The sequence below is a fragment of the Ictidomys tridecemlineatus genome, chromosome 7, assembly GCF_052094955.1.
Source record: "Ictidomys tridecemlineatus isolate mIctTri1 chromosome 7, mIctTri1.hap1, whole genome shotgun sequence".
NCBI classification, from domain to species: domain Eukaryota; kingdom Metazoa; phylum Chordata; class Mammalia; order Rodentia; family Sciuridae; genus Ictidomys; species Ictidomys tridecemlineatus.
Window position 1 is genome coordinate 145,961,715 of NC_135483.1, and position 24,439 is coordinate 145,986,153.

General features: G+C 36.7%; 1 protein-coding gene across 11 annotated transcripts in view; it reads left to right on the forward strand.

The window, feature by feature from the left end:
- Window positions 1-24,439, forward strand: part of Osbpl6 (oxysterol binding protein like 6) — a 76,806-nt gene that overhangs the window by 6,695 nt on the left and 45,672 nt on the right. For 10 of the 11 annotated variants that reach the window (XM_040294522.2, XM_078017657.1, XM_040294526.2 and 7 more), the window contains exons 2-7: window positions 10,519-10,611; window positions 15,938-16,060; window positions 18,653-18,706; window positions 19,796-19,909; window positions 20,025-20,195; window positions 23,758-23,890. In XM_040294522.2, the coding sequence (XP_040150456.1) occupies window positions 10,519-10,611; window positions 15,938-16,060; window positions 18,653-18,706; window positions 19,796-19,909; window positions 20,025-20,195; window positions 23,758-23,890 (688 nt within the window). The remainder of the gene's footprint in view (window positions 1-10,518; window positions 10,612-15,937; window positions 16,061-18,652; window positions 18,707-19,795; window positions 19,910-20,024; window positions 20,196-23,757; window positions 23,891-24,439) is intronic. The other variant, XM_078017658.1, reaches the window with a different exon arrangement.

Sequence of the window (24,439 nt, forward strand, 5' to 3'; positions counted from 1 at the left end):
TGAAATATAATGTTCTCTCAAATTAAAAACAGGTTCTAATTTTTAGAGAAAAAAATTCAAGCATCTTTGATTTGATACCTAACCTCCAATTTAAATCACCTCCAATCTTATTGGTGAGGAGCAATAGAACTTAAATTCTTCATACTATATAGAATTCCAGTGGACCTGCATGTTTGCAGGTTGACCCTGAACCCAGCTGTCATAAAAATACTGACCTGGATCTGAAAATCTAAATCTTTTGGTTCCAAGTATTTTTAAGTTCTTGAGTTGCTTCTGATTTCAGTTTAATCTTTTTGAGATCCTATCTATTCCATGGAACTAACTTTTTAGGACTTGGAATCAATGTCAATAGGAAAATAACCACTGATGGCAAGATTTCACACTGTGAAATTTTGTGATTTAGATGCATTTTTCAAATTGGGTATTCTGAGAAGTCTAAATATTAAATGGCAATGTTCATGAACAAGCTGATAGTACAATATTAGCAACATCTAATATTTCATTAACACTCACTATGAAGAGTTGGCACTATCTGCACCTTTTTCAGAGAACTAAACTATAGCCAAAAGAGGTGAAATATCTTGCCCATAGCTACTGAGCAGTGAAGATAGGATTTGTTCCCTAGAGCCCTGTTTTTGGAGCTCCTGTTCTTGGGCTTTCCATTGGTTGATCTGTTGTAAACCTAGTCAAGTTTGATGTCCAGGGGGGAGCCTTCTGTGTACTTGTAAGTGAACTTCGTAAGTCAGCATTTGTCAATCACTTCTGAGTTATGTTTGCCTCCTCATTTTTCCCAGAGCAATGATAGTGATTTTTCACAAGCTCATTGACCTGGGAAACTACAAACCAAATGGCATGTAGACCAAAATGTTTATAATTATCATGGAGTGCTGGTATCATATGTGAATTTTATGTTATCTGTGCTTTTTCTGAATTTTCTGTGTTTTTTTACTACATGTATTGCTTTTGGGATGAGAAGTGTTGATCATTTGTTTACTGAAAACTTCTATAACCTTTTTTCATTAAAGGCAATGAGCACCCCACAGCTTTCTTTGTTTTCCCTATCATTTGAGGATCCCTGTCGCTTGGTGTTTACAGTATGTGTTCAGTGCATGTCGAATGTGCTGAAATTGAGACCACTGGAAAGAAATTTGCCACCTGGCACTAAGATGCTCATTGCATCATTCTGGCGTGAGAATCTATTCATTGCTTTCCCTGGTGTGCTAGACAGAGAGTCCTTTGGCTCTCTAGGCCTGCCTGTATCAGTTCTTCACCTTGTACTAGGTTAGTTTGGAGGAGCACTTTTATAGGAACAAATCTGTTTCTTGGATTCAAGATTAATAGTTAGCCTATTAGATTCTCAGGCATAACACCAAGTGGATGGAACCACATATAATCTGATAATGAACCCCAGAGGGTCTCTCATTCTGTAGGTTGTTGGTGAGGCCTGAGACTCTTCATTACAGAAGTGCCCAGGAGACCGTTATTCACTGGGGTTTGGAAACATTGCTTTTACAGAATACATTTGTAGGTGTTTCATTAGGACTATAAAAACATTATAGGACCAAAAGTCTATAAAACTACTTTTTTAAAAATTTTATTTTTAACTGAAACAAATAGAAAATTTTACTTTCCTCCTAGACTGTGAAATACTCTCATACAGCTAAAGGGAAACTTCTTAGAATATTGTGTATTTCATATGTCAAGTGCCAGACTTCTTTACCTCAAATCCAAATAAAGATCTAATTTTGTAAAATTTATTATAACCAGCATTGGTGTGGTTTCAGGGAAATGAGCAGTTCATGTGCAACTGCTAAGCATTTTAATTGATTTTGCTTTTTTGAAGGGAGATTTAGCAATATGTATCTAAAGTCTTTAACAAAGTAATATCATACATGAAACAAGTAAATCAACCTCGAAAAATTATATTCTAAAAAATTATATTTAACATAATTAAAGACACATGTAAATATTTCTATGTAGAAATTTTTATCCAAGTAGTCTTATAGTAGTAAAAATTAGAAGTTGTCTAATGTTCAACAGAGATGTTTAAATAACCTCTATCATAACTGTGCAGTGAAATATTGCATAGCTGCTGGAAGTGTTTTTGAAGGTTATTTAATGCTGTGGGGAAAATTATATATTGTTAATTTTTTTAAAGTTTATTAAATTAAAAAATAGTATAATTCAATTTTATTTTTAAGAATTGAGTATGGGATTGGGGTTGTGGCTCAGTGGTAGAGTGCTTGCCTAGTATGCATAAGGCACTGGGTTCGATTCTCAGCACCACATAAATATAAAATAAAGATATTGTGTCAACCTAAAACTAAAAAATAAATATTTTTTGAAAGAATTGAGTGTTTATATGTGTTCAAAAAAAAGATGAAAGAAAATATAAGGTCTTTTTTTTTTACTGTTTTCCCCCCAAAATTTCTGCAGTGAATATGTACATGGGACTTTTAAGGTTGTATTTGTAATTTAATTTTGTGTGTGTGTATCTTTGAAACAATATTTGAAATAGAATAAATAAACTGAAAAGCCCTAACTTCACAAGTGTAAGGTAAAAAGTTAACTGAATATGAAGTACATGCCACACAAGACCTTGGCACAAGTTTCTAAAACCCCTTTGAGGTGCTGAGGCATCGGCTGGGCCACCTTTGTACTCTTTACAACTTGCATCTAATCTCATGGTCATTGAATCATGCCTGAGCAGGAACTTAGACACCGTAGATATTACAGCAAATATGTATTCATTCTGTCATTCGTCAAATATTTATGAGTACATAAGACATACCATACATGTACATGCTCTGAGTTTGCAAGGGGGATTAAAATAGTCTGATCCTGCCTCAAACGTACATACATAAAGGTTAACAGATTTTTCTTGCTTGTCTTGTTAGCAAAATGTTGTGAATAATTATTATGCTGAAAATCTTTTTGTATTCTGGGTAATTGTGGAAAATCACAAATTATATTTAATATTCTTTTCAACTCACAGGGACTGTTCTCCAGCCTTTTAAATTAACTCTATGTGTTCTATAGCCTTTGCTCCTGAAAGGGACTAATATTTGTGCACATTATTTGCTATTTGTAATTTCTGTTGCTCTGGTTTCCAGTGGTTGTGTTTGCTGTCAGGTTTTAAAAATACAGTGTAAGAAATGAGTTTACCAGTTAGTTCTGGTTCTGGTTCTGCCTAAAAACCACCATGAGAATTAAAAAGCTATTTATTTCTACTCCTTCATATTCAAGATCACTGCATTATTTCACAGCTATTGATGGAGCCCTTGATGAATTCAAATGGTATTTTTTATAAGGAAAGTTTTCCAAAAAGAGACAGATAAATGTGGAGCTATAGACGTTGGTTTGTTATAACCTTCCCATTTCTGTGCAAGAAGAATCAAGACTGTGATTACTTTGTTTTTTCCCTTCAGGTTTTCCCAGGTGTGCTATGTAGACTTTCTCTATCTAATAATTCTATAATTTTCTACTTTAATTTTAGCAGAGCTTATATGGAAGCTTACAGTTATTGCTCTTCTGCTATCTTTCAGTGAAGGCAAGATTATTGTTGTAGAGTGAATAGTTGGATTACTACCTTTCTAGCCATGGCCTTTTAGGTTCAATGATTTTAATATTTATTGCTACTGCAAAGAAAAATAATTCTTGAATGGATTTATTAAGACAACAGCATACATCTCCTATGCATCTCCACCACAGGTGTTCAGATGAATGCAGAATCCTGTTGCCACCCCTGCCATTGCTTTCCCATTTCTGTATACCTGGTACAACTGTCTCCACTCACACTGACAGCTCTTTCAATCAATTCTGATGTGTAGTTCACAAGGTGGCGCTGATCACAGGTACTGGGTTGACTGGATAAAGACATGGCCGCGTAGTATGTGGATTCACCCCTTACAAAAGGGCTCCTTGTAGAGTGTTTATAGGCATCTTTCTGTGGCAATAGGAATATGTAAGGTTTCTAGACATTTATTCATATAGTATTGACAGATGGATAGTAGGTACCCTTCATTGAGTGTCTGCTGTCTACCAGCCTCTAAGCAATACTGTACATACACTGAGTGCCCACTCTGTGACTTGCAATGATTTATAAGGGAACTATTTTATCCCCATTTTATAGACAGAGGACACTGAGAATAAGAGAGGTTAACAGTTTGTCTAAATCACATAGTAAATAAAATGAGATTTGATATGCTGGTCTGTGTGACTGTGAATTTTAATTCCTTTCTGTACATTGTGTACTATATCCCTAAGGTAAAAGCTAGATGATTTACTCTTAGTTCTTGAAAATTAGAAACTGAAAATTAACCTCAAGGTAGCTCAAAGTTAGCAAAAAAAAATTAACTTTTGGGGTGTTAAAATACTTAAAGGGTTCTATAATCTTTTCCTTTTTTTTTTTACTCGTTTCTACCTCTCCATACCCAGAGAAGGTTGTGGTAGGGTGTGCCTGGTGATGTGTTCATTTAGTGTTGAGGACCTATATGAAATTGCTGTGGTTTTTGTCAATTTACCTTAGGGTTGACTTCAGTAGAAGACAATATTTGAAAGCTTGGACTTTAGAATGAAATCTTTTTTTTTTTTTTTTTTTTTTGAGAGAGAGGGAGAGAGAGAGACAGAGAGAGCGAGAGAACTTTTTAATATTTATTTTTTAGTTTTTGGCGGACACATCTTTGTTGGTATGTGGTGCTGAGGATCGAACCCGGGCCGCACGCATGCCAGGCGAGCGCACTACCGCTTGAGCCACATCCCCAGCCCTAGAATGAAATCTTGACTGACATTCACTTACTGATTTTGTGCTCCCTGAGCTTCTCTATGCCTCATGGTTCAATCGGCCATGAAGTATACTTAACTGTCACTGTTCAACAGCTAGATATGGAGATGTTATGAAATAGTCCATGTAAAGCATAGAGGCAGGGATAAAGTACTGAATAAATACTAACTGCTATCATCACTATCACCAGTATCCTATGAAGCTTAATAGTATCACTGAAATAGTATTGCTGGGTTAAAATTAGCTGTAACTAGAAGAAAGACAAGCCTAATAACCAAAAGCTTGAAAAAATTACTTTAGAAGTTTCTAAAGTATTTCAGATACTTTTCTTTGAAAATATTTTGTGTAATTTGTGAACATAAAAGCGCTCGTATAAGACAGGTGAACAGTATTGGTGAAGTTAACATTCACAGAGCAGTAGTCCAATTTTCTTACTGTCCTAAACTTGTATGAAAAGTGAGTCTATATAGAAACTTGTAGCCACAGCCTAAAATATTTCTAACAATTCCTTTATACCTCTAAAATGAAATCAAAGTAAATAAATGACAAGAAGCCCTGTTCAGCATATCTTTTGGAGTCATGTTCCTCTGCAACTGAACCGCTCAGCTATCATTAAGGGTCTCATTGTCTGTTTACCACTTTGATACTGAGGAAGCAGGACTACAATTATGTTGGCAGATTTCCACCTACTACTCAGGAGCTTTGAGACCAGCAGATGCTAACCCAGGGGATATACTTTCATCAAGTTACAGAGCTGCAGTAAAGTATGTGTTCTAGACTCCTCATCTGAGCTAAATATGCATCAATTTCCTCTGAGCAAGGGGAACAAAGGGTGGGTAAGTACTCCACCTTGCCTGTGTGGTCTAGGTTCTTTTAAAAACTGACCTGAAAATTAAGTTATAATTGCAGTACTTAAAGGAAATTTGATTTTAAAAGAATAATGACTGTGTTTATGTAACCCCTTATTTAACTTGCTTATATAACATGTATAACACCTTCAAGGTGATGGCATGTGTTTCCAAGTCACTGTGAAGGAATATGAAAATAGCCATCTTGTGACAAAAAGCACAAAAAACTTACAGCACAAATTATTATCTTAAAGGAAGCCATAGGCAAAGAACTAATTTATTAACTGTAGATGTTGCAAATTCTAATGTGACTTGTTCCCCACTGACCAGTCAGAGCTATAAATTAAATAAGTGCTCTGTGGTTAATCCACTAGATTTTTCATTTTTAAAAGTTGGGTTCTTTAAATGTTTTCAGAAGTTTTATCCAATAGGAGCTATGATAATTTTTATAATGTCAAAATAAGCTAGATGGTAGTTTCGTGTCTAATTATGTATTAATGATGTTAAGAGATTGTTCTCTACAGATTAATCAGAAAACACCAAAAAGGTTAACAAATAACATACAGTGGGAAGAGTCTTGTCTGGATGTGTTGTGGGTAAAAGAGATGGGGTACCGCAATGAAGGTGAGCCGGTCCCTCCTCTGAGGGCACCAGGCTGAATGGTGTTTGAGACTCAGTATATTAACTTTTCTTTATAGCTGCTGATATTAAAAATACAACATTCAAGGGCTGGGTTTGTGGCTTAGTGGCAAAGCACTTGCCTAGTATCTGTGAGGCACTGGGTTTGATTCTCAGCACTGCATATAAATAAATAAAGGTCCATCGATGACATAAAAAATAAAATAAAATTTTAAAAAAACACAGCTTTCATCTACTTAGGTATTTCATTTAAAATAATGAGCAGCCAAGTATGTGATTACATAGCTTTAGGTATATGTATTTAGTTTAAAGAACCATGAGTTTTAAGCCATTCAAGGCAATTGGTTGGTATTATTATTAGATAGATAATGATGGTTCAATTCTAATAGTATACAAATATAAGACTGACAAATTTATGGAAGAGCTGTTGGTTTGTTATAATACTGGAGGTTTTTTAGAAGCTGTTTGTTACAATAATGAGAATCAGCTGGTAGTTTTATAAATTGTGCTTTAATATATATACATACATACACTTGTTAATAAAAATACTAATTCACTTTATTATAGCTCGGTAAATGTTTTTAGATTCTCTATGCTTTGGCAAATGAACATGTGGGGCTTATATTTTTCACTCAGTCTTAATATGCACTGCATTATACTATATTTGAAATGAATACACCTCTTCTTTCCTTCCATAATATAAACTATTTTGCATTATTCAAGTGGAGAAGAAAGTAATATTGTGTGCTTTGTGCTAGATACTGGGGTACCGTATCTTGCAGATATCAGTCCTGGTTAACATGGTTATTAACTCTTATGATCTGCAACATTTTGGCAACATTTTAAGAATTCCCCAGCATCCATAGATGTAGAATTCACATTTATCACACTTCAAATATACAAATTTGATTTCTATGTCTGTGTCTTGATTTGGGAATTAGGGGACTTAGTCCCCCATGTGCCCGCCCGCCCCCTGCCAAATTGCTTAAGTTAATCCTTAATTCCCTGCCTACGTAGTTGCTAAGGTCCAGTTTTGCTTTTCTTACTGTGTGTGTGTGTGTGTGTGTGTGTGTGTGTGTGTGTGTGTGTGTCTGGGAGCAAGGGAGTTGAAGAGAGAGGTGAATTGGTGATATAAGTGTGTTTTATTGCCCAGCAACCTACAAGTATGGGAAAGGAGAGAATCCTTAATGAGAAGCTCAGACCAAACATACCATCTGGAAAAACTAAAATGAGCTAAAGCAGTAGCCATGTAGGACAGGGTGAATGCATGGTTTATAACAATGTTTGGCATTATTTGGTCTTTTGTCTGAGAAGACTCTTTCTAGAACATTAGCATCACAAGAACAGTTCTCTCATCTTAGTTCTCTGTCACCCTGTCATCTATATCTGGCTCAGTGCACCGAAGTACCAGTAATGATTGATTATTTAAATGAACAAATGAGTGAATGAATGAATGAATGAATGGCTCATTTCACTGACATTGTCAGATCTTTTGATTTATTATATTTATTTTACTGGAATTTTTGTTGGTGTTCTATTAGAAAGTGAGTGAACTTGCTACTAAATGTGTGTAGACTTATAAATAATTCTACCTCTTGATTAAAAAAAATGGAAGTGTTGGTGAGAATGTGGGGGAAAAGGTACACTCATACAATGCTGGTGGGACTGCAAGTTGATGCAGCCAGTCTGGAAAGCAGTATGGAGAATCCTTGGAAAACTGGGAAAGGAACCATCATTTAACCCAGCTATCCCTCTCCTCGATCCATAACCAAAAGACTTAAAAACAGCATACTGCAGGAACACAGCCACATCAATGTCTATTGCAGCACAATTCACCATAGCTAAACTGTGGAACCAACCTAGATGCCCTTCAGCTGATGAATGGATAAAGAAACTGTGGTATATATACACAATGGAATATTATTCAGCAATAAAAGAATAAAATTATGGCATCTGCAGGTAAATGGATGGAGTTGGGGAATATAATGCTAAGTGAAGTTAGCCAATCCCAAAAAACCAAATGCCGAATGTTTTCTCTGATATAAGGAGGCTGATTCATAGTGGGGTTAGGAGGGAGAGCATGGGAGGATTATGTGAACTCTAGATAGAGTAAAGGGGTGGGAGGAGGAGGGAGGGAAATGGGGGTAGAAAAGATGGTGGAATAAGATGGACATTATTAACCTAATTACATGTAGGAAGACACGAATGGTATGAATATTCTTTGAGATATTGAAAATTGTGCTCTATATGTGTTATATCAAGTGTAATGCATTCTACTGTCATATATAACAAATTGGAATAAAATAAATAAATTAAAAGAAAACGGTATCTGTCCAAGATCTGAACAAATCCCCAGTTTATCACTCACAGCACATCTTTGTTTTTTACTCTTCCATGAAAGACATCCACACAAATATGAATACTCAGCCATATTTTAAGTTTCTCTTTGATAATTCAAGTAAACCAGGAAATGGAAAGATCAGAGTCTCAGCTAATACTTACATTGTCCTTGGATGCTGTGACTGTCAGATTAGGAATTCTTGCTAATATCTGGTCTCAAAATACCTTTTCTTATTTTTTCTGCTTCTGCACAAATGAGAGAAAAAGGAACAATTCTTCAACCTTTCACATCACTTATTTTCTTCCTAATAAATGTTTTAACAAGTAGGATACTTAAAATGTATAGCCTCTTATTTTCAAGGTAATAAAATTAACCAAAATCTTGAAGATTATAAAGAAATTAGGATAATTTGGCTTTTGTCAAAGTTTTCTTCATGGAAAAAAGCAAATATTAATCTAAAATGTTTCCAGTGATAATCCAAAAATGGAGACTTTGATAAAATAAAATATAAGTCCTGTTCATTGAAACAGTGAGGTGTAATTACCAAAGTGATAATGTCACATTTCATTTTCAGCCTAAACTGAATATTCATGGAGTTTCTCTGGTGCCTTTCAGATCTGTCCCTCCCAAAGAAAGTGCTTAATTTTTTCCAAATATGCAAATAGTATATATTTTTTTAAAAAAAGACTTTTTAACCTGAAAGCTATTAAGAAAAATCTTAAATCATCTGTAATTCTGCCACCTTTGTTTAGCTACCACTAGCATTCTGGAATAAATTTTAATTGTAATATATACAAAATCATCATATTCCACATACTAGATGTGGCTTGATTTTTCAGTTGACAGACATCAAGGTTATTTTTTCCTTATCAGTAAACATAGGTCCATATTGCCATTTTGGTATTTCCTTTTGAGTCTCTACTATTCCCATATCAATTAGATTTTTCTACTCTAATAAATAAGGCTTTTGTAAACATACCTATTCTTTGCATAGTTCTCTATTTATTTCTTTAGGGTAAAGACCTTGAGCCAGGCACAGTGGCACATGCCTATAGTCAGTCCCAACAGGGCAACATAATGAGACTCTGTCTCAAAAAAATAAAAAGGCAGCTGGGGGAGTGCTAGACCAATGAGGCATATACTTCTTTTTCCAAAGGCCCTCTTTAGGGAAGCCAAACCCAGTTAATATTCCCTTTCTTTCAAACCTGGTCCATTCTTGAATCTAGTAAAAAAATAAATAAAAGCTGATTTTTTAGTTTTTATATTTTTTAATACTTCTGGAGCTGAACATCGTTTCAAACATTCCACATGATTTGCCTGTTCACATACCTTGCCTGTTTTTCTTTTGGAATATTGTTTTACTAATTTAAGTTTCTTTTGCCAATCTAGATGTTCTTTATAAGCTTTGTAAAAGCATCTACTTTTATTATAAACTATTTTCTTCCCTTGCATTTTTTATAAGAAACTCTAGGCACAAAAGAATATTGAGGCTCTGGACTTTTCAACTTAGACCTTTTTCTTAGTCTGTTGCCATTTTCTGTTGGAGAGAAGGGCGAATATTTCAATGTGAGACTAATTAGTCTGAGTGGTAAATGTGCCATTCTCATGAAGTTGCTCATATGTCAGACGTCCTCGTTACTGTGTGTGATTTCAAGTTTTTTCATACTCTGAATGCCTAAGATTAAAACCAGCATCGCAGCAGAAGTTCAGCAGTAGGTCCATGAGGAGAAGACAGAATCCTGCGCAAACACATTTTTCTGATGTTTGCTGTTAACTTTGGTCTCTAAGATAATTGCCACTTAGAACATCACTTACTGTTTGCACTGTGAGGTGTGTGTTTTCACACCCAGGCCCACAAATATGAAGAATGAGTGGTCTAACTGAGCTATATTTCTATTCATTTTCAGAGTATCCACATCTTGGAGAGAACAGCGTCCTCTAGCACCGAGCCCTCTGTAAGTCGGCAGTTGCTAGAACCGGAGCCCATCCCCCTCTCCAAGGTCAGTGATGATATGTGGTTTCTTACTCAGATGGCCTGATGCTGGGACCAAATGAACTGTGAATGACTGTTACACCTGACTCACCCAGAGGTGCCTGTGACAGCAATTGCAGGGTATCCCTTCCTTTTCTTTCTGTCCTCAGTACAATCTCTGCTTTCGGTTATGAGAAAGTAGAGGAAAATATATATTCCTTGGATTTGCAGGGGTTGCTTACAAAGGTTCAAAATTCTCTTTAAGAGAAGAACGAAAGAGAAATTATTGCTATTCCCTGTTGGGGAGAGAAGGAAATATATTTGTGCTGAGCTAACGACATAAAAGAAAAAAGAAAAAATCACAGGGTCCAGCAATAATCATAACAGTTACCATGATAGCCCACATACTGCACACCAGGCACTATGCTAAGTGCTTAGATACATTATCCCATTTAATGTAATTCTTATCAACAGCTTCAGGCAATGTCGATAGGTGTTATATTTTACAAATACAGAAACTGAGTTAGTAACTTGCCCAAAGTTATAAATAAAGGAAGGGAAGAAAAGAAAAACTCTTAAATAGCAGAGCATGAATTCAGACTTATATTTGCCCAACTCTACAACCAGTGCTCTCCAGCTGTACGGGATTTTCAAGGTAAAACAGTCCCTACATGGAGGGGCTGTGGCACATTCTGAGATCTGTTTTCCTTCCCATGTCTGGCCTTCCTAGCAGGAGGCTCTGGGAGGACTTTGCAGATATTAAGACCTTTTCTGTTTTGTGGGAGCTAGAGTCCCTCCCACTTCAGCCTGCTTTCTCTCAGACTAGAAAAACATCTAAATTCATTTATGTCTAAAATGCAAAAATCATTTAAGGAAATAGCATCTATTCCTACCCACCGCTCCCTAAGAGGTTCATTGAACTGGCTCCCTTATCGAGAAAGCTGAAAATAGAATGCATTCAGATGTGGAATTCAGATATAAAAATAGCATTTTAGCTCTAAATATGGTCAACTTCTAGATATAGTATAGCCAATCCTTCCACTTTGCTTTTTCTATATTAAATAACCCTTTAAGAAAAGAACACATTACTACCCTAGTGTTATTGCATGTATATATATATATATATACATATATATATATATATATTTCTACCACTTTATACTTTAAAGACATTACAAGTTACAAAGTTTGTTCAGAGAGGAGTAAAACTCTAAGCTAAAGAAAGAGGGGAGTTATCAAACTATAAAAATAATTTGGAAATAAAAAATGACTTCCATTCAGACAGCAATTAGAGAATGCATACTTGGTAAATATAATTCATATATCTCTTTGAAACATCACCACTCTCATAATTAGCAAAAAGAAAGGAAAGAAATAATTAGCATAAAGGAAGGAAAGAAAAAATAAATATGAGACACTGGGAAAGGTGGCTAATATTAATTAAACACCTATTTTGTAGGAGATACTGGAGTAGAACAAAGATTCTTTCATCAGCCACCAGCTCATTGAAGTAGGTAGTAATATTCTCATTTTGCTGATAATTAGCATAATTTCTCAGGGATAAATACCTCAACTTGGTTAAATATCAATCCCCCATAGAAATAAATAGCTGTTATCCCAGCTCACAGCAGCAGCGGTGTGGGTTCCCTAGCCTAACAAAGGGGTCTGGGTGGGGCACCAACATCCACTTCCCATTACTTCCCTATGTTCTTGCCCATTTGTATCTTGCTGTAGGACTAGCACACCCTTGTTGTGTTTTTGTATTAGTATATACAGAACAAATCTTCCACATCCCATCTAGATGGCAAAGCACCTCACTGTTTCAGCTCCTATGAGAAAAGATGGACTTCCTGGGCACTGATTCGTAGCAGAACTTTGTTTTAAATACACATTGCCTTGGCCAGGATTTGTTCAAATTTTTTGTTTGATGGCTTAAGTCCTAAAGCATTTCTGCATGCCCTCACTGTCACCACCGTCACCCCCTTGCATTTACCCACACATAGGCACATATATGTATACCTATACAGCATACCCTTGAGAAAGGAAGTGTTTCTCTATTTTTTAATGAAAAGGCTCAGGCTATTATTAGATTATATTAGATTTCTATTTTATTTATTGTTACTGCATTATAAGTATTTTTACAACTTCTTTAATCTAAAGATGCTTGTATATCTGACCTAAGTCAAGTACTGACATGATCACATCAGGACCTTTGCTTCTGTTCTGTTTAAGTAAACCTAGGAATATTTGAGACTTTTAAACAGGAAATAAATATCAATTGAAATTTCAAAAAAAAAAATCTTCAATTTTCAGAAAGTTATTCAGTTTTCTTAAGGTATAACTCATCTACTAGGCATAGAGGCAGGAATTTTTACATAATGGAACATAGAGCACAGAAGACCCTATCTTGTACAGAAATGGGTTTTCTTTTCTTACACATTTATTTAGAACATTATGGTCAGAATTTATAATTGAAATAAAGAGAATTTTGTTTGCTCTGATTTTATAATTTGCCTCTTTGTCAGCTTGACAGCTTATTTAATTTTAAGAACTATATTTGGATTATTTCTATTTCTTTTGCTAGGTTTAGGAATATTGCATTAGAGAAAATGGAATTATTTGTTCAGAGCTACTGCATTTATGTGTAAGAAATACACTTTTAACTTCCAGCCTTTTCTATCTTATCCCTTTTTTCCTCCTCTCCAATTAAACTCCTAAAGAAGAAAGGAAAGCCACTCTGATCGAAATCTGTGTCCATAGTTCCACAGAGACATGCTGTTATTATATTCTGAATTCAGTTAGGAAAAAAAGGAAAACATTTATACTTGTTATTAAATATTTCCATTCATCACACATACGCATGCACACACAAAAAAAAATAGAAGTTAAATACTAGCTTTCAAATAAGATCTAGCCAGAAATAAAAACTCGATTCTTTTATAGATACTATCCACAGATGAAGCCACTAAAAATAGAAATGTCTTTAAATATAGATGAAGTCTCTCAAGAACAAAGAAAGCTCTAATGAATATGATCCCACTTATATAGAGAATTGTTATTTTAATGATTTAATTTTGATTATTTAAAACTTTTAAAAAGAAATTAGCAAAAATCTATGGAATAGAGTGGTTATCTACCTGTCTGGTGGCAGCAGAAAGCCAAACTTTCTATAAGAATATTATTTTTCTCTTGTCATTTAAACATTATTTATAACAAAACTCACTTGTTCAGTTTTAATTCAGTAGTGAGAAAGGGGTGCCAAAGCCTTCCACTTGGCACTCTGGAAATGTGATAATGCTACCGGCACTTATCTTGTCCAAAAACATGATATTCCATGCAGCCTGAAATTGTCTCATCAAAAACATTTTTTAAAAAAAAAAACGCTACCTTTAATTAAGTTTTGACCAGATGAATCACAGTTTCTGATAGAATTATCCACAAGTAGAAAACCACTTCTTAGGTTGTTAAAGATCCTTTCAAGAGTTCTTAATGTCACCAAGTGGACACCAGCAGGTATGTTTCTCTAAGGTATACAGTTCAGTCTTTAGGGATGACCAGGAAGATGAAGAAGTGATAGTAGTCTCAGGTTCATTTTGGGGGTGTTCATTTGGGCAGGGGGTTAGCAATGATGGTGGAATGTATGGATAAGGTAGTTGTGCATTGGGCTTAGGTAGCATGGAGGCATGGTGCTGGTTTTGGAGGGCTTTTCAAAGGTCAGGAGCATCTCCTTGTCTTTGATGTTAGAATGAAGCAATCAGGAGATGTGGATATGGGAGAAGTGGATATGGGAATGGACAGTAAGGACTCAGCTGCCTCCCTTCCTGTGGCTCACATCAGGAACTGATTATGAACCCTTCTCTCTGATTCGTGCACTCCTCTCAAGCATTCTGCAGATTTGGGGCAGCTACCACCCACCTACTTAGGCCAGCAAAGCCATCTTCTCTGAGATGAATTCCATTGGCCATTCCTGTTGAGCTCTTTTTTATGTAGACTGTAAATGATTTCTGATAGAACAAATCATTTTGGAAAGCATCTTCCCAAGTCAGTTTGGGATGAGGCATCCTATAGAGAGCCTTCCTTGATTCATGGACCACACATCCAACTTTCTGAGGGAGGCAATAGAGTAGGTTATGCTGAGAGATTTTGCCTCCCTGCATTGTGGGCAGGATTGCAGCAACTGTGCAGTGGGTATGGGAGCCTCTTCCCACCTTGAGAGCTGCCGCCTCTGCTGAATTGTTAAAAGGGCACACTGTGGTCCAGAATGTCATGCCTGAGCTCTAGCATATGAGCTCTCAGAGTGTTTGCTAGTTCAATGGTTACTTTATAACTGAATGGCCCTTAGAATCAACTGGGTTTGTCAAGTCCAGCAGGGACTGTGGGAAAATAAAGACAGACATCCTTCACTTGGCAAACCCAGTGTCACCAGATCTCATAGTCTTTCAGAAATTTTGGATTCTTAAAGTCTGAAATATTGTGCTTTGTAAATGTTTAAAACTCATTTTTAAAAAATGAAGTACCGCAGATGAACGCAACATGTCTTGAAAAAGAGGAAACATTTAATTGGCTTTTAACAGGAGGGTGTATAAGTGTGGACTCTTAGACCCAAGGTTTTTTGTTTGTTTGTTTGTTTATTTGTTTCTAATTATTTGTTACTTTTTGTGCTGGGAATTGAACCCAGGGCCTTGGGCATGCTAAGCATACTCTACCACCAAACTACACTCCCAGTTCTAGAACTCAGATTCTTGGCTTTGCAGCCTGATGCTCTTTAATACTGGCACTCAAGGGGAGTTCTACCATTGAAAGCCTGTACTTCTCAATGTGCACTTGACAAGTAAGGTGTTTAACACCCACTTGGAAATGCCATGGCCGTACCAAGAAGAAACAGGACAATGGCATAGTTCTGTGTTGGTAGCAGGTTCCCAGCCACTTTAGACTCCTGCAGCCTTTCTGCTTCTACCCAGAAAGCCAGGTCTGCACACTAATTGAACATTTGTCCTCAAAACAGCCCTACTCTAAAACTTTAAAGTTCCTCTGGTGCCCAGAGATTAACTGTCTGGGAAAATGCATTTTAAACATTCTGAGTACAGGCAATTGAAATTCCTTCCCACCCCAAGTAGACAAGGTGGCCCCAGTGAGTCTCTGATGGACCCTGGGTGCCTCCAGGTCTACCTGGGAAACTCATTTAACTTCAGTTAAAATTGCATAGCTGTGTTTGATGTAAGAATTCGCTCCGGAATCTTTTCTACTTCTGGCGGGTCTAGTGTTGCCTCAAAAGCAACTTCTACTTAAGAATCTGCTTTAAGTGTGTCATCAAACACAGAAAATATGTGATTTGTTTTTCTTTTTTTTCTCAGGAAGCTGACAGCTGGGAAATTATAGAAGGGCTGAAAATAGGTCAAACTAATGTCCAGAAACCAGACAAACACGAAGGCTTTATGTTGAAGAAGAGAAAATGGCCTTTAAAAGGCTGGCACAAGGTAACATTTTTATCAGATTCAATTTCAGATCATCGTCATAGAAAGGATATTATTTGTGATTATTCAGTAGGAAACCAAGACTATTGCATATACATAAAACTCATTTTCAAGGCCCCATGAATTGCATTCTATTATACCTACTAGTGTCCAAGATCTGTAGCATATAGATGAAGGAGAAAATGTTTATGTAATACTTAAAATCCAAATTGTGCATATTATTGTCTAACCTACTTTTTTCACATAAATTAGTATGAATATATTCTCATTAAATATTTTTCTAAATATGAGATGCTTTTAAGTGTATTCCTTTGGGTGGATTTATATATTCCACCATTATTAAAACAATTTCTTATTGCTGGATATATAGGACTTGTCCAATTTTTTGTTATGTTGTTGCAATGAGCATCTTTATAATTGAATACTGTTTAGTTTTGTGGGATAAACCTTACAATTATTACTAGGACAAAGTAAATTTGGAAAATTGCTGATTCTGGAAATTTTGGTTACCACTTTTTAAGGTAGTTTAATCTTCTCTCCCCTCCCAATATCCTTTTCTACCTCCCAGTTTTAATTAGGGAGGAAATATTTGTTACTACATTGTTATAATTACCCAAGTAGTAAGAATTCCATAGTGCTAGCTGGGTGTGATGGCATGTGTCTGTTGTCCCAACTACTTGGAAAGGCTGAGGCCAAATGATCCCTTGAGCTCTGGAGTTTGAGACCAACCTGGGCAACATAGCAAGACCCCATATCTTTCCAGGGGGGAAAAAAGAATTTTGTGTTACTAAGGAGAAGGAAATTCTCTTCCACCTTCAGTATAAGCCCTCTGGTGGACCATTCAGAATCATTTCTGAAATCACTGGAAGATCAAGTTCATCTGCTCATCATCTCTACTGATGGATTTCATCTTAAACGGACAGATATGTCAACTCAAAGGTCCAGATAGTAGCTGACCACTGGCTTAAAACAGGACAGTTATGGATTATGACTTGCTTGAAAAAAACACATTTTATGCATTTTTAAGGGAAAGATTCGAAATGAACAAATGGGAAAGGATGTCGCAGTGTCCTGTCTCCAAAGATGGAACAAAAACAGATCAAAGGGGCTTCTGACTAAGATGCCCTCTGCCCTGTCAGAAACTGTCTCCCCTGAACCCTATAATATTTTTCCAATGCAAGTGATCTTTCTCCATCCATTTTTAAAATTTTTCTTCCCTGAATTTTGGTCACCTCGTGATCCTTTCTGGGATCATCTTTGCCTTGCACTCTGACTTGGCACTTCCTTTAATCAGTGGCTTGTTAAGCTCTTTCCCTGTGACATCCTACAGGTTATCTTCACTAAAATTCTTTGATAGATAGAAATTTTTAAAAAATAGGGAAAAAAGGTCAAAGAAACATTTTATATGAATCACTAAATTTAACACTCTCAGTCCATGTTTCAGTATAAGTGTGGTTTGACAACTTTCTGGAGTACGTCTGTAAACATCTTGCTGCATAACTGAAAGGAGGGAGGGTCTCCTTTCCATTGCCCTTTCTCCTCATCTCCAGTACCAACCTATACTGATTCAAGCATCAGCCCATTTGGCCCTAGACAATTGAATAGTTGTATGTTTTTCAATTGTGGAGATTCTTTGTTGCTTCTTGTTCTCCTAAATCTGAAACAAAGGGGTTACAGTGGCCTTTTGTGAGCTCTGGGCATGTGACCCCAGACCTGACTTCCTGCAACCTCAGTATCTGTGAGTTCCTGAATCACATAAAATCTTTCCAGCAGAGTAATTTTCCAGCAATAGAAAGACTCTCTGCATGTGTAGAGCTACAGGAAGTCACTGGGTCCTTTGTGCGTTTGGGTCCTGGGAGCAGTTTGTTCTCTTGTAAATTGTCCACTGAAAGGAAATCAAGAGCAGAGAGTTTCTAAGTGTTTGTGGAGCAAAAATGGCTAAATCCATTCAGACTGGATCAAGAAGACCTTGGAGCAGACAAAAATTGCCAAAAAAACAAAAAACTCTCTTTTTTCTACCCTTAATATAATTTGGAAATATTTTAATCTCTTTTACTAATAGTGAAATGCAAGCAGTTTGCTAAGGCCACTTAAACTTTCTAAGAATTCATTCTTCAAAGATCCAGTCTATTGGCTTCTAAAGTGAACAAGAACATTTTCAGGAATTATCTAGAGAAAATTCACAAGTTTGCCTATAGGGTAAAAAGAATCCTGCAGAATTGTGTAGAACTCCTCACAGAATTATTGTGACATAATCTGGATTATTATCATTTCTCATTTTCAGAAATATGTGGTTCATTCAGAAGGTCTTAGCTATAGGCCCTGAGATTTCCTCCTTGTTATCAAAACCATGGTGAAAAAAATTCATCCCTCTTGAGTTACATGTAAAAGAACACTGGTAGGTTAATAACACAGAATGAGAGCTCTGATCTCCTTGCAGCTTAAAATGACTGACTGTGGCCAGATGCACTGAATTCATATATTAAAATGATCAAACATGTTGATTGCTAAATGTGAAGCAACTAGACCCACATTTGTGAATGTTTTATATAATTCAAAATATAGACAATAACTAGGGATGTTTGGTTCTTGCAGCGTTTTTTTGTCCTGGATAATGGAATGTTAAAGTATTCAAAGGCACCACTTGATGTAAGTAGCACACAGGACTTGTTTCAAAAGTTGATTTAGAATTCTGCTTGAAGTGAGTAAACACTAATTGTACAAGCCTTGTGCTGTAGTTCCAGCTTTGTGCATGTCTATGCCTCTGATATTTAACAAGCTTCCAAACCTGCATGTTTCTGAGAAGGTGTGTCTTATGCTTATACTCAAGATAGCAGAAAGTCTCAAACTAGTGCATGAAGGTTTAAATTAACTAATTAATGTACGTTCAAAACAAGCTTAAACCCAAGAGCAACACGTAAATAAAATCACCCCTTTCTCTCTTGAAGAGAAGAATGCAAATAGTCTTTTCTTTCCCCTGGCCCTCTCAATAAACTCTGCTTTATGTACTTTTCTTGAGATTTAAAGCCATTTTTGTTCTTGTTGATGTCCTTTTGAAACCGTCTTTTGAATTTTATTTCTGTTTCATACATTGTTTTATCTTGGGAATCCCAACTCACAAAAATTTCTTGAACTAGTTTTTGTTTAATATATAAAGTAGTCATTTACATGAAAATCAGGAAAATTCCCTTCATATCATATGGTGTAGGGGAAATGACATAAGGCTCAGATTACAGTTTAGTCCCCATCTCTGCTGTTGAATTAGGGTGTCTTTGATCACAAGGGGACAGCCAGAAGGAGGAATGGGCTGCTCTGTGTCTTGCCTTCCATGTTGCCTACTTCTGCCCTAGCTCTGTCTCACTGTTCAGGGATGTTCTGGGTCATAATCAAAACGTTGACCATAGTTACTTTAGGAATCATGAAAATGTCTTTTGAAGGGATATAACCTATGTGATCTAGAATTCTGAAGAACTGGCCTTAGAGGCTGTTTCCAAAACAGGAATAAGATAAATATTGTCACTTAATGAAATTGGTATGAAGTCACAGGAACTTTAACTATCTTCAGTTTAAGGGTCTCAACTTCAGAATCCCAACCATTTTCTCTTTTTTTAAAGAGGTATGGTAATCCACTTCCCATAGATAAGTTAAAAATTACCTTCAGCTTACTAATTCAATATAGACCATAAGTACATCAGCCCATATATCCTATCAGCGTATTTACTAATCTTTTGATTTCAGATTCAAAAAGGGAAAGTCCATGGGAGCATAGATGTCGGACTATCTGTAATGTCAATTAAAAAGAAAGCACGGAGAATAGACCTTGACACGGAAGAGCACATCTACCATTTGAAGGTGAAATTGCTTTCCAACAGTTCTTGGGCCATTATGGAAGACCTGATTTATCTGCACCAGTGGCAGACAAGAGATGGGTTTCCCAGTTACCTTCTCCTCTTGCTCTTTATTTCAGGTGAAGTCCCAGGACTGGTTTGATGCCTGGGTTTCCAAGTTGCGTCATCATCGGCTGTACCGTCAGAATGAAATTGTGAGATCACCAAGAGATGCTAGTTTTCACATATTTCCTGCAACTTCCACAGCGGAGTCCTCCCCAGCTGCTAATGTTTCTGTTGTTGATGGAAAGGTATGATTTTGCTCTATAAAACCAACATGGCAATTGCTTAGAAAATTATGCAGATATGGTATTCCACTTCCCATAGATAAGTTAAAAATTACCTTCGGCTCACTAATTCAATACAGACCGTAAGTATACCAGACCATATATCCTATCAACGTATTTACTAGTTTTTTGATTTCAGATTCAAAAAGGGAAGTCCATGGGAGCATAGATGTCAGAGTATCTGTGATGTCAATTAAAAAGAAAACACCAGGAAAAAAAAAAAAGTTTGCTTTGTAAACTGACACTCAGGAGATAGCAATGACATTGACATCAGAGTTAATCACAAATATAGATTAGGCATAAATGTGATCACCAAAAGTATTAAGAGTTATTTTTCCTTTTTAATGACTAAAGGGCATTCTATTTTTATGTGGCTTTGTAAGAATATTAGGAAGAGGAGCAAGTATTTGTTTAATCAGCACCCACTAATCAGGTACCTTCATAATTTTAGGGTGATAATAAGAATACCCTAAAGTTCTGAAAGTGAAACTTGCTTTTTTGCCTTGAGCCATAATGATTTGACCCAGAGAGAGCTTGTAAGTCCGATAATGAAGTTAATGCAAGTAAGTTAACCTGCTAATGAAGTTAATGCAAATAATAGTACAGGTAGTAGCCTATTTCAGTGACCAGGTACTCCATGAAGCATTTAACATTCATTTATCACTAATTTTTCATAAAAACAAAGTTCAGGGACAGTAAAGAATTTGTCCAGAATGGCATAGCATTTGACCCTGAATCATCTCTGTTTCCAAAACCACTGCCCTTTCTCTTACACCAGATGCCAGGCAAGGGAGGCTGAGGTTGTTCCTGGGCTTCCATAGGAGCTCATTTTCTTTTTTTTTTTTTAATATTTATTTTTTAGCTTTAGGTGGACACAATTATTTTATTTTATGTGGTGCTGAGGATCAAACCCAGTGCCTCATGCATGCCAGGCGAGCCCGCTACTACTTGAGCCATATCCCAGCCCCCATAGGAGCTCATTTTCTATGCTACTGAAAAGCTACAGGTGTTGCTTGTTTAAAAGTTAAGATTAAGCCTGGCACAGTGACACACTCCTGAATCCCAGCTACTCAGCAAACTGAGGCAGGAGGATTGAAAGTTTGAAGCTTGCCGGAGCAACTTAGCAAGAGCTTATCTCAAAATAAAAAAAATTTTTAAATGCTGGGGTTATAGCTCAATGGTAGAGCCTGCATGAGATCCATATATCAAGAAAAAAAAAAAGCCAAGGTTGTGGCAACAGGCAGGGAGGCAGCTGTTTCTTCCTTTGATTCAATAATTATGTTTTCTGAAACATAGACACATTGTACTGCCCAGGGGTGTGCCAGCTTTACACCTGGCACATGAAATCAAGAACAGAAACGGCTGCCACAAGTATTTCAGTGGAGATTCTGCTTTCTCTGTTTGCTTTCACAGGAATGTACATCATATATAGATTCAGGTTTCCTTTGCAAAGCATCAAAAAAACCTCATGAAAAAAAAAACCTGCAAGACTAATCAAATCAGATTCAATGAAACATTACTATCTTCAATTTTGTTATTTCAGTGGAAATTACTTAAATAACGTTGGTTAAGTCCCATTAATTGTTTTTCACAAGACTGTCAAACCTTGCATTATTTCATTCTTGTTGCAGCTTGCTAAGGACTTTTTAAATTATCTTTTTTCCCAGAGTATAATGCTGGGTTAACATTAATACCAGCCAGTTCTGAAATAAAAGGAATCATACCAGAAGGTCAGGGGGCTAGGAATGTTGGGAACTTACAGATGCCAAGATAGTCCCCAGGGTTCTCTGAGCCTTCTGTGTTCTCACCACAGGGTAAAATGAATCACAGCATTATCCAAATTAAGTGAGAAATGTATCCCAAATGGATTTTTTAAATTAAAAAATTTAATTCTTTGGTTCTTCCGGCTTCTGCCTACATCTTTGGCACTGAGTATTGACAAAAGATACATTGTTTTCATCCCTTGTCTTATTTATTAAATGACATGGGTGATATCTGAGAATGGTGAACTGAAACCAAATCCTCTCCACTCTTTGCCTCAGACTAAGAAAGCTCGTTAACTCTGGTTTTCACAAAAAATCTATTTCTTTAGTTGGGAATGGCATACCTCTAAGATGTAACTTGGTAAAAGATTTCCATTGCATTTATCAAAATGCAATAAAGATTGAAAAGAGCTTTTTATCATTTCGCTTGCCTTCTTCATGTCAAACTAGGGCACTCCTGAATGGGAATTGGTTTGTGGGTAGTAAGTCGTCTGGGTTTGCTAAGTGTGTGCATCATTTACTTCTGATTTTGAAGAGACACATTCAGTTGTAATCGAATATTAAAACCAACTATGGAATTTTAAAGTTATTTCAGCTTTATGGGAAATAAGTTTCTGCTTATTTCACTGAAGTTTACTGCACTTATCCTGATATCTACATATTTCATCTAACTTTATTTCACATAAAATCCTTTGAATGGAAATTCTACCAGCTATAGATAATGACTTGGCAAAACTGCCTTTTTATATAATTTTTCAGTATGCATTTGAAGTTCTATAAGGCTGCTTGCTGGTGGATAATGGATTTAGGTGTCACATGTGGTTGAGGAGACATTGAAGTGATTATAAGGGCACAGAGGACTTTTGGAAAGGAAGGGCTTTAAATCATGAGTTAAAAGTACCTCAACAAGGACACTGCATCTAATGCAGCTTACTGAGTAACTTAAAAGTGCTGGGAATCTGAATTGGCAGGTCCTTGTGAGTATGAGATGCAACACATTTGAATGTTATCCCCTTCACTGATTGGAGCTGGCAACCTAATGGGAGTATTGTTACTTATGGGGAGGCGGCCAGCGCCTCACCAGGGGATGCTTTTCTCTGCTCAGGAGGGTATGAGCCACCAGAGAAAATAAGTCAGAAATAATTAGTGAAGAACAAAAGTCAGAGTCAGAATTATAGTTTTGAAGCAGAGTGCCTGATAGATCCAGACCACACAGGAGCTAGAGCTGGCCAATTAGAAAATGGCTCCTGTGGTTTATTTAAGGGGGTACCTCAAAGGCAGGGATAAGGTTTCAGGGGTGGAGTCTTGCTTCATGTTGTATTCAACAGATTGATTGACATCTTGGCAGGTTACACTCATCTCTGAAAGGCTGTGTGGCTGCAGCAGGTCACCCTATCTCCAGTGCTGTGTGGGACGTGGGGCTGAACTGAATAGGGCTCACATGTGTCTGGGCAGTCTTGACCAGAGGAAATTTCCACTGTAAGTTTTCAGACACCAGATTCTCCTATTCACTGGCTGCGATGCTGATTTTTAGTTCACAGAGAGCCCACGGAAGGTTCTCATCAGTTACTGTTTGTAAATGTTGCCTTCCCTGGACACATACCACGTTTAGCCAACAGGCTTCCTCCATATTTTCAAGATGCCTTTTATTCCTCTTTTCTTAATCTCACTATGAGGGTACTTATGTTTCTTAATGATCATTGAAATATACTCTTTCTGCTTCATATAACCATAGGGTTCATTTCTGTTTTTGTTCCTTATAGGTGCAACCAAACAACTTTCCTTGGCAGTCCCCCCTGCCATGTAGCAATAGCCTCCCTGCAACCTGTACAACTGGCCAGAGCAAAGTGGCAGCCTGGTTACAGGACTCGGAAGAAATGGACAGGTGTGCAGAAGGTTAGTTCCCGCCCATTTGGGCTATCAGAGTAATAAGCCCTGGAATCAAACCAAACAAAAAGTACTGAAGTGAATTGTGGGTACTGCATCTTTCACACTGACCCCTTTGATTGCCTTGACCTTTCCTTTTTCTTACTTTTATACACTAAATTCGTTTCCATTTCATGACCTGGGCTACTTACCTGCCGGTTCTCCTGTACCCTCACAATAAATGAACCTGGGTTTTGATCTTGCCTTGACTTCCTCCCACTTCAGCCTTCTCTCATCTTTTTGCCCTCCACCCTTGCTCCTGGACTCGCTATTCTACCTTTCTCTCTAGGTCTGTTCCATGGCTGCCTTCTCTGATGCTGTCTTGTCCAGAAAACAAATATATATTTCCTGACAACCCAGCCATAAAGGGCAAAATTCTAATATGCTGCATCTTTTATCCATAGTTACCTGTTAGTGGTATATATCTCTAGGGATCAGTTTTTAAATATTCTGAACTAATACACGATTCCCTCACTCTGTATCTCCAAACCACTTTATCTCTTCATACTTTTTCCTTTC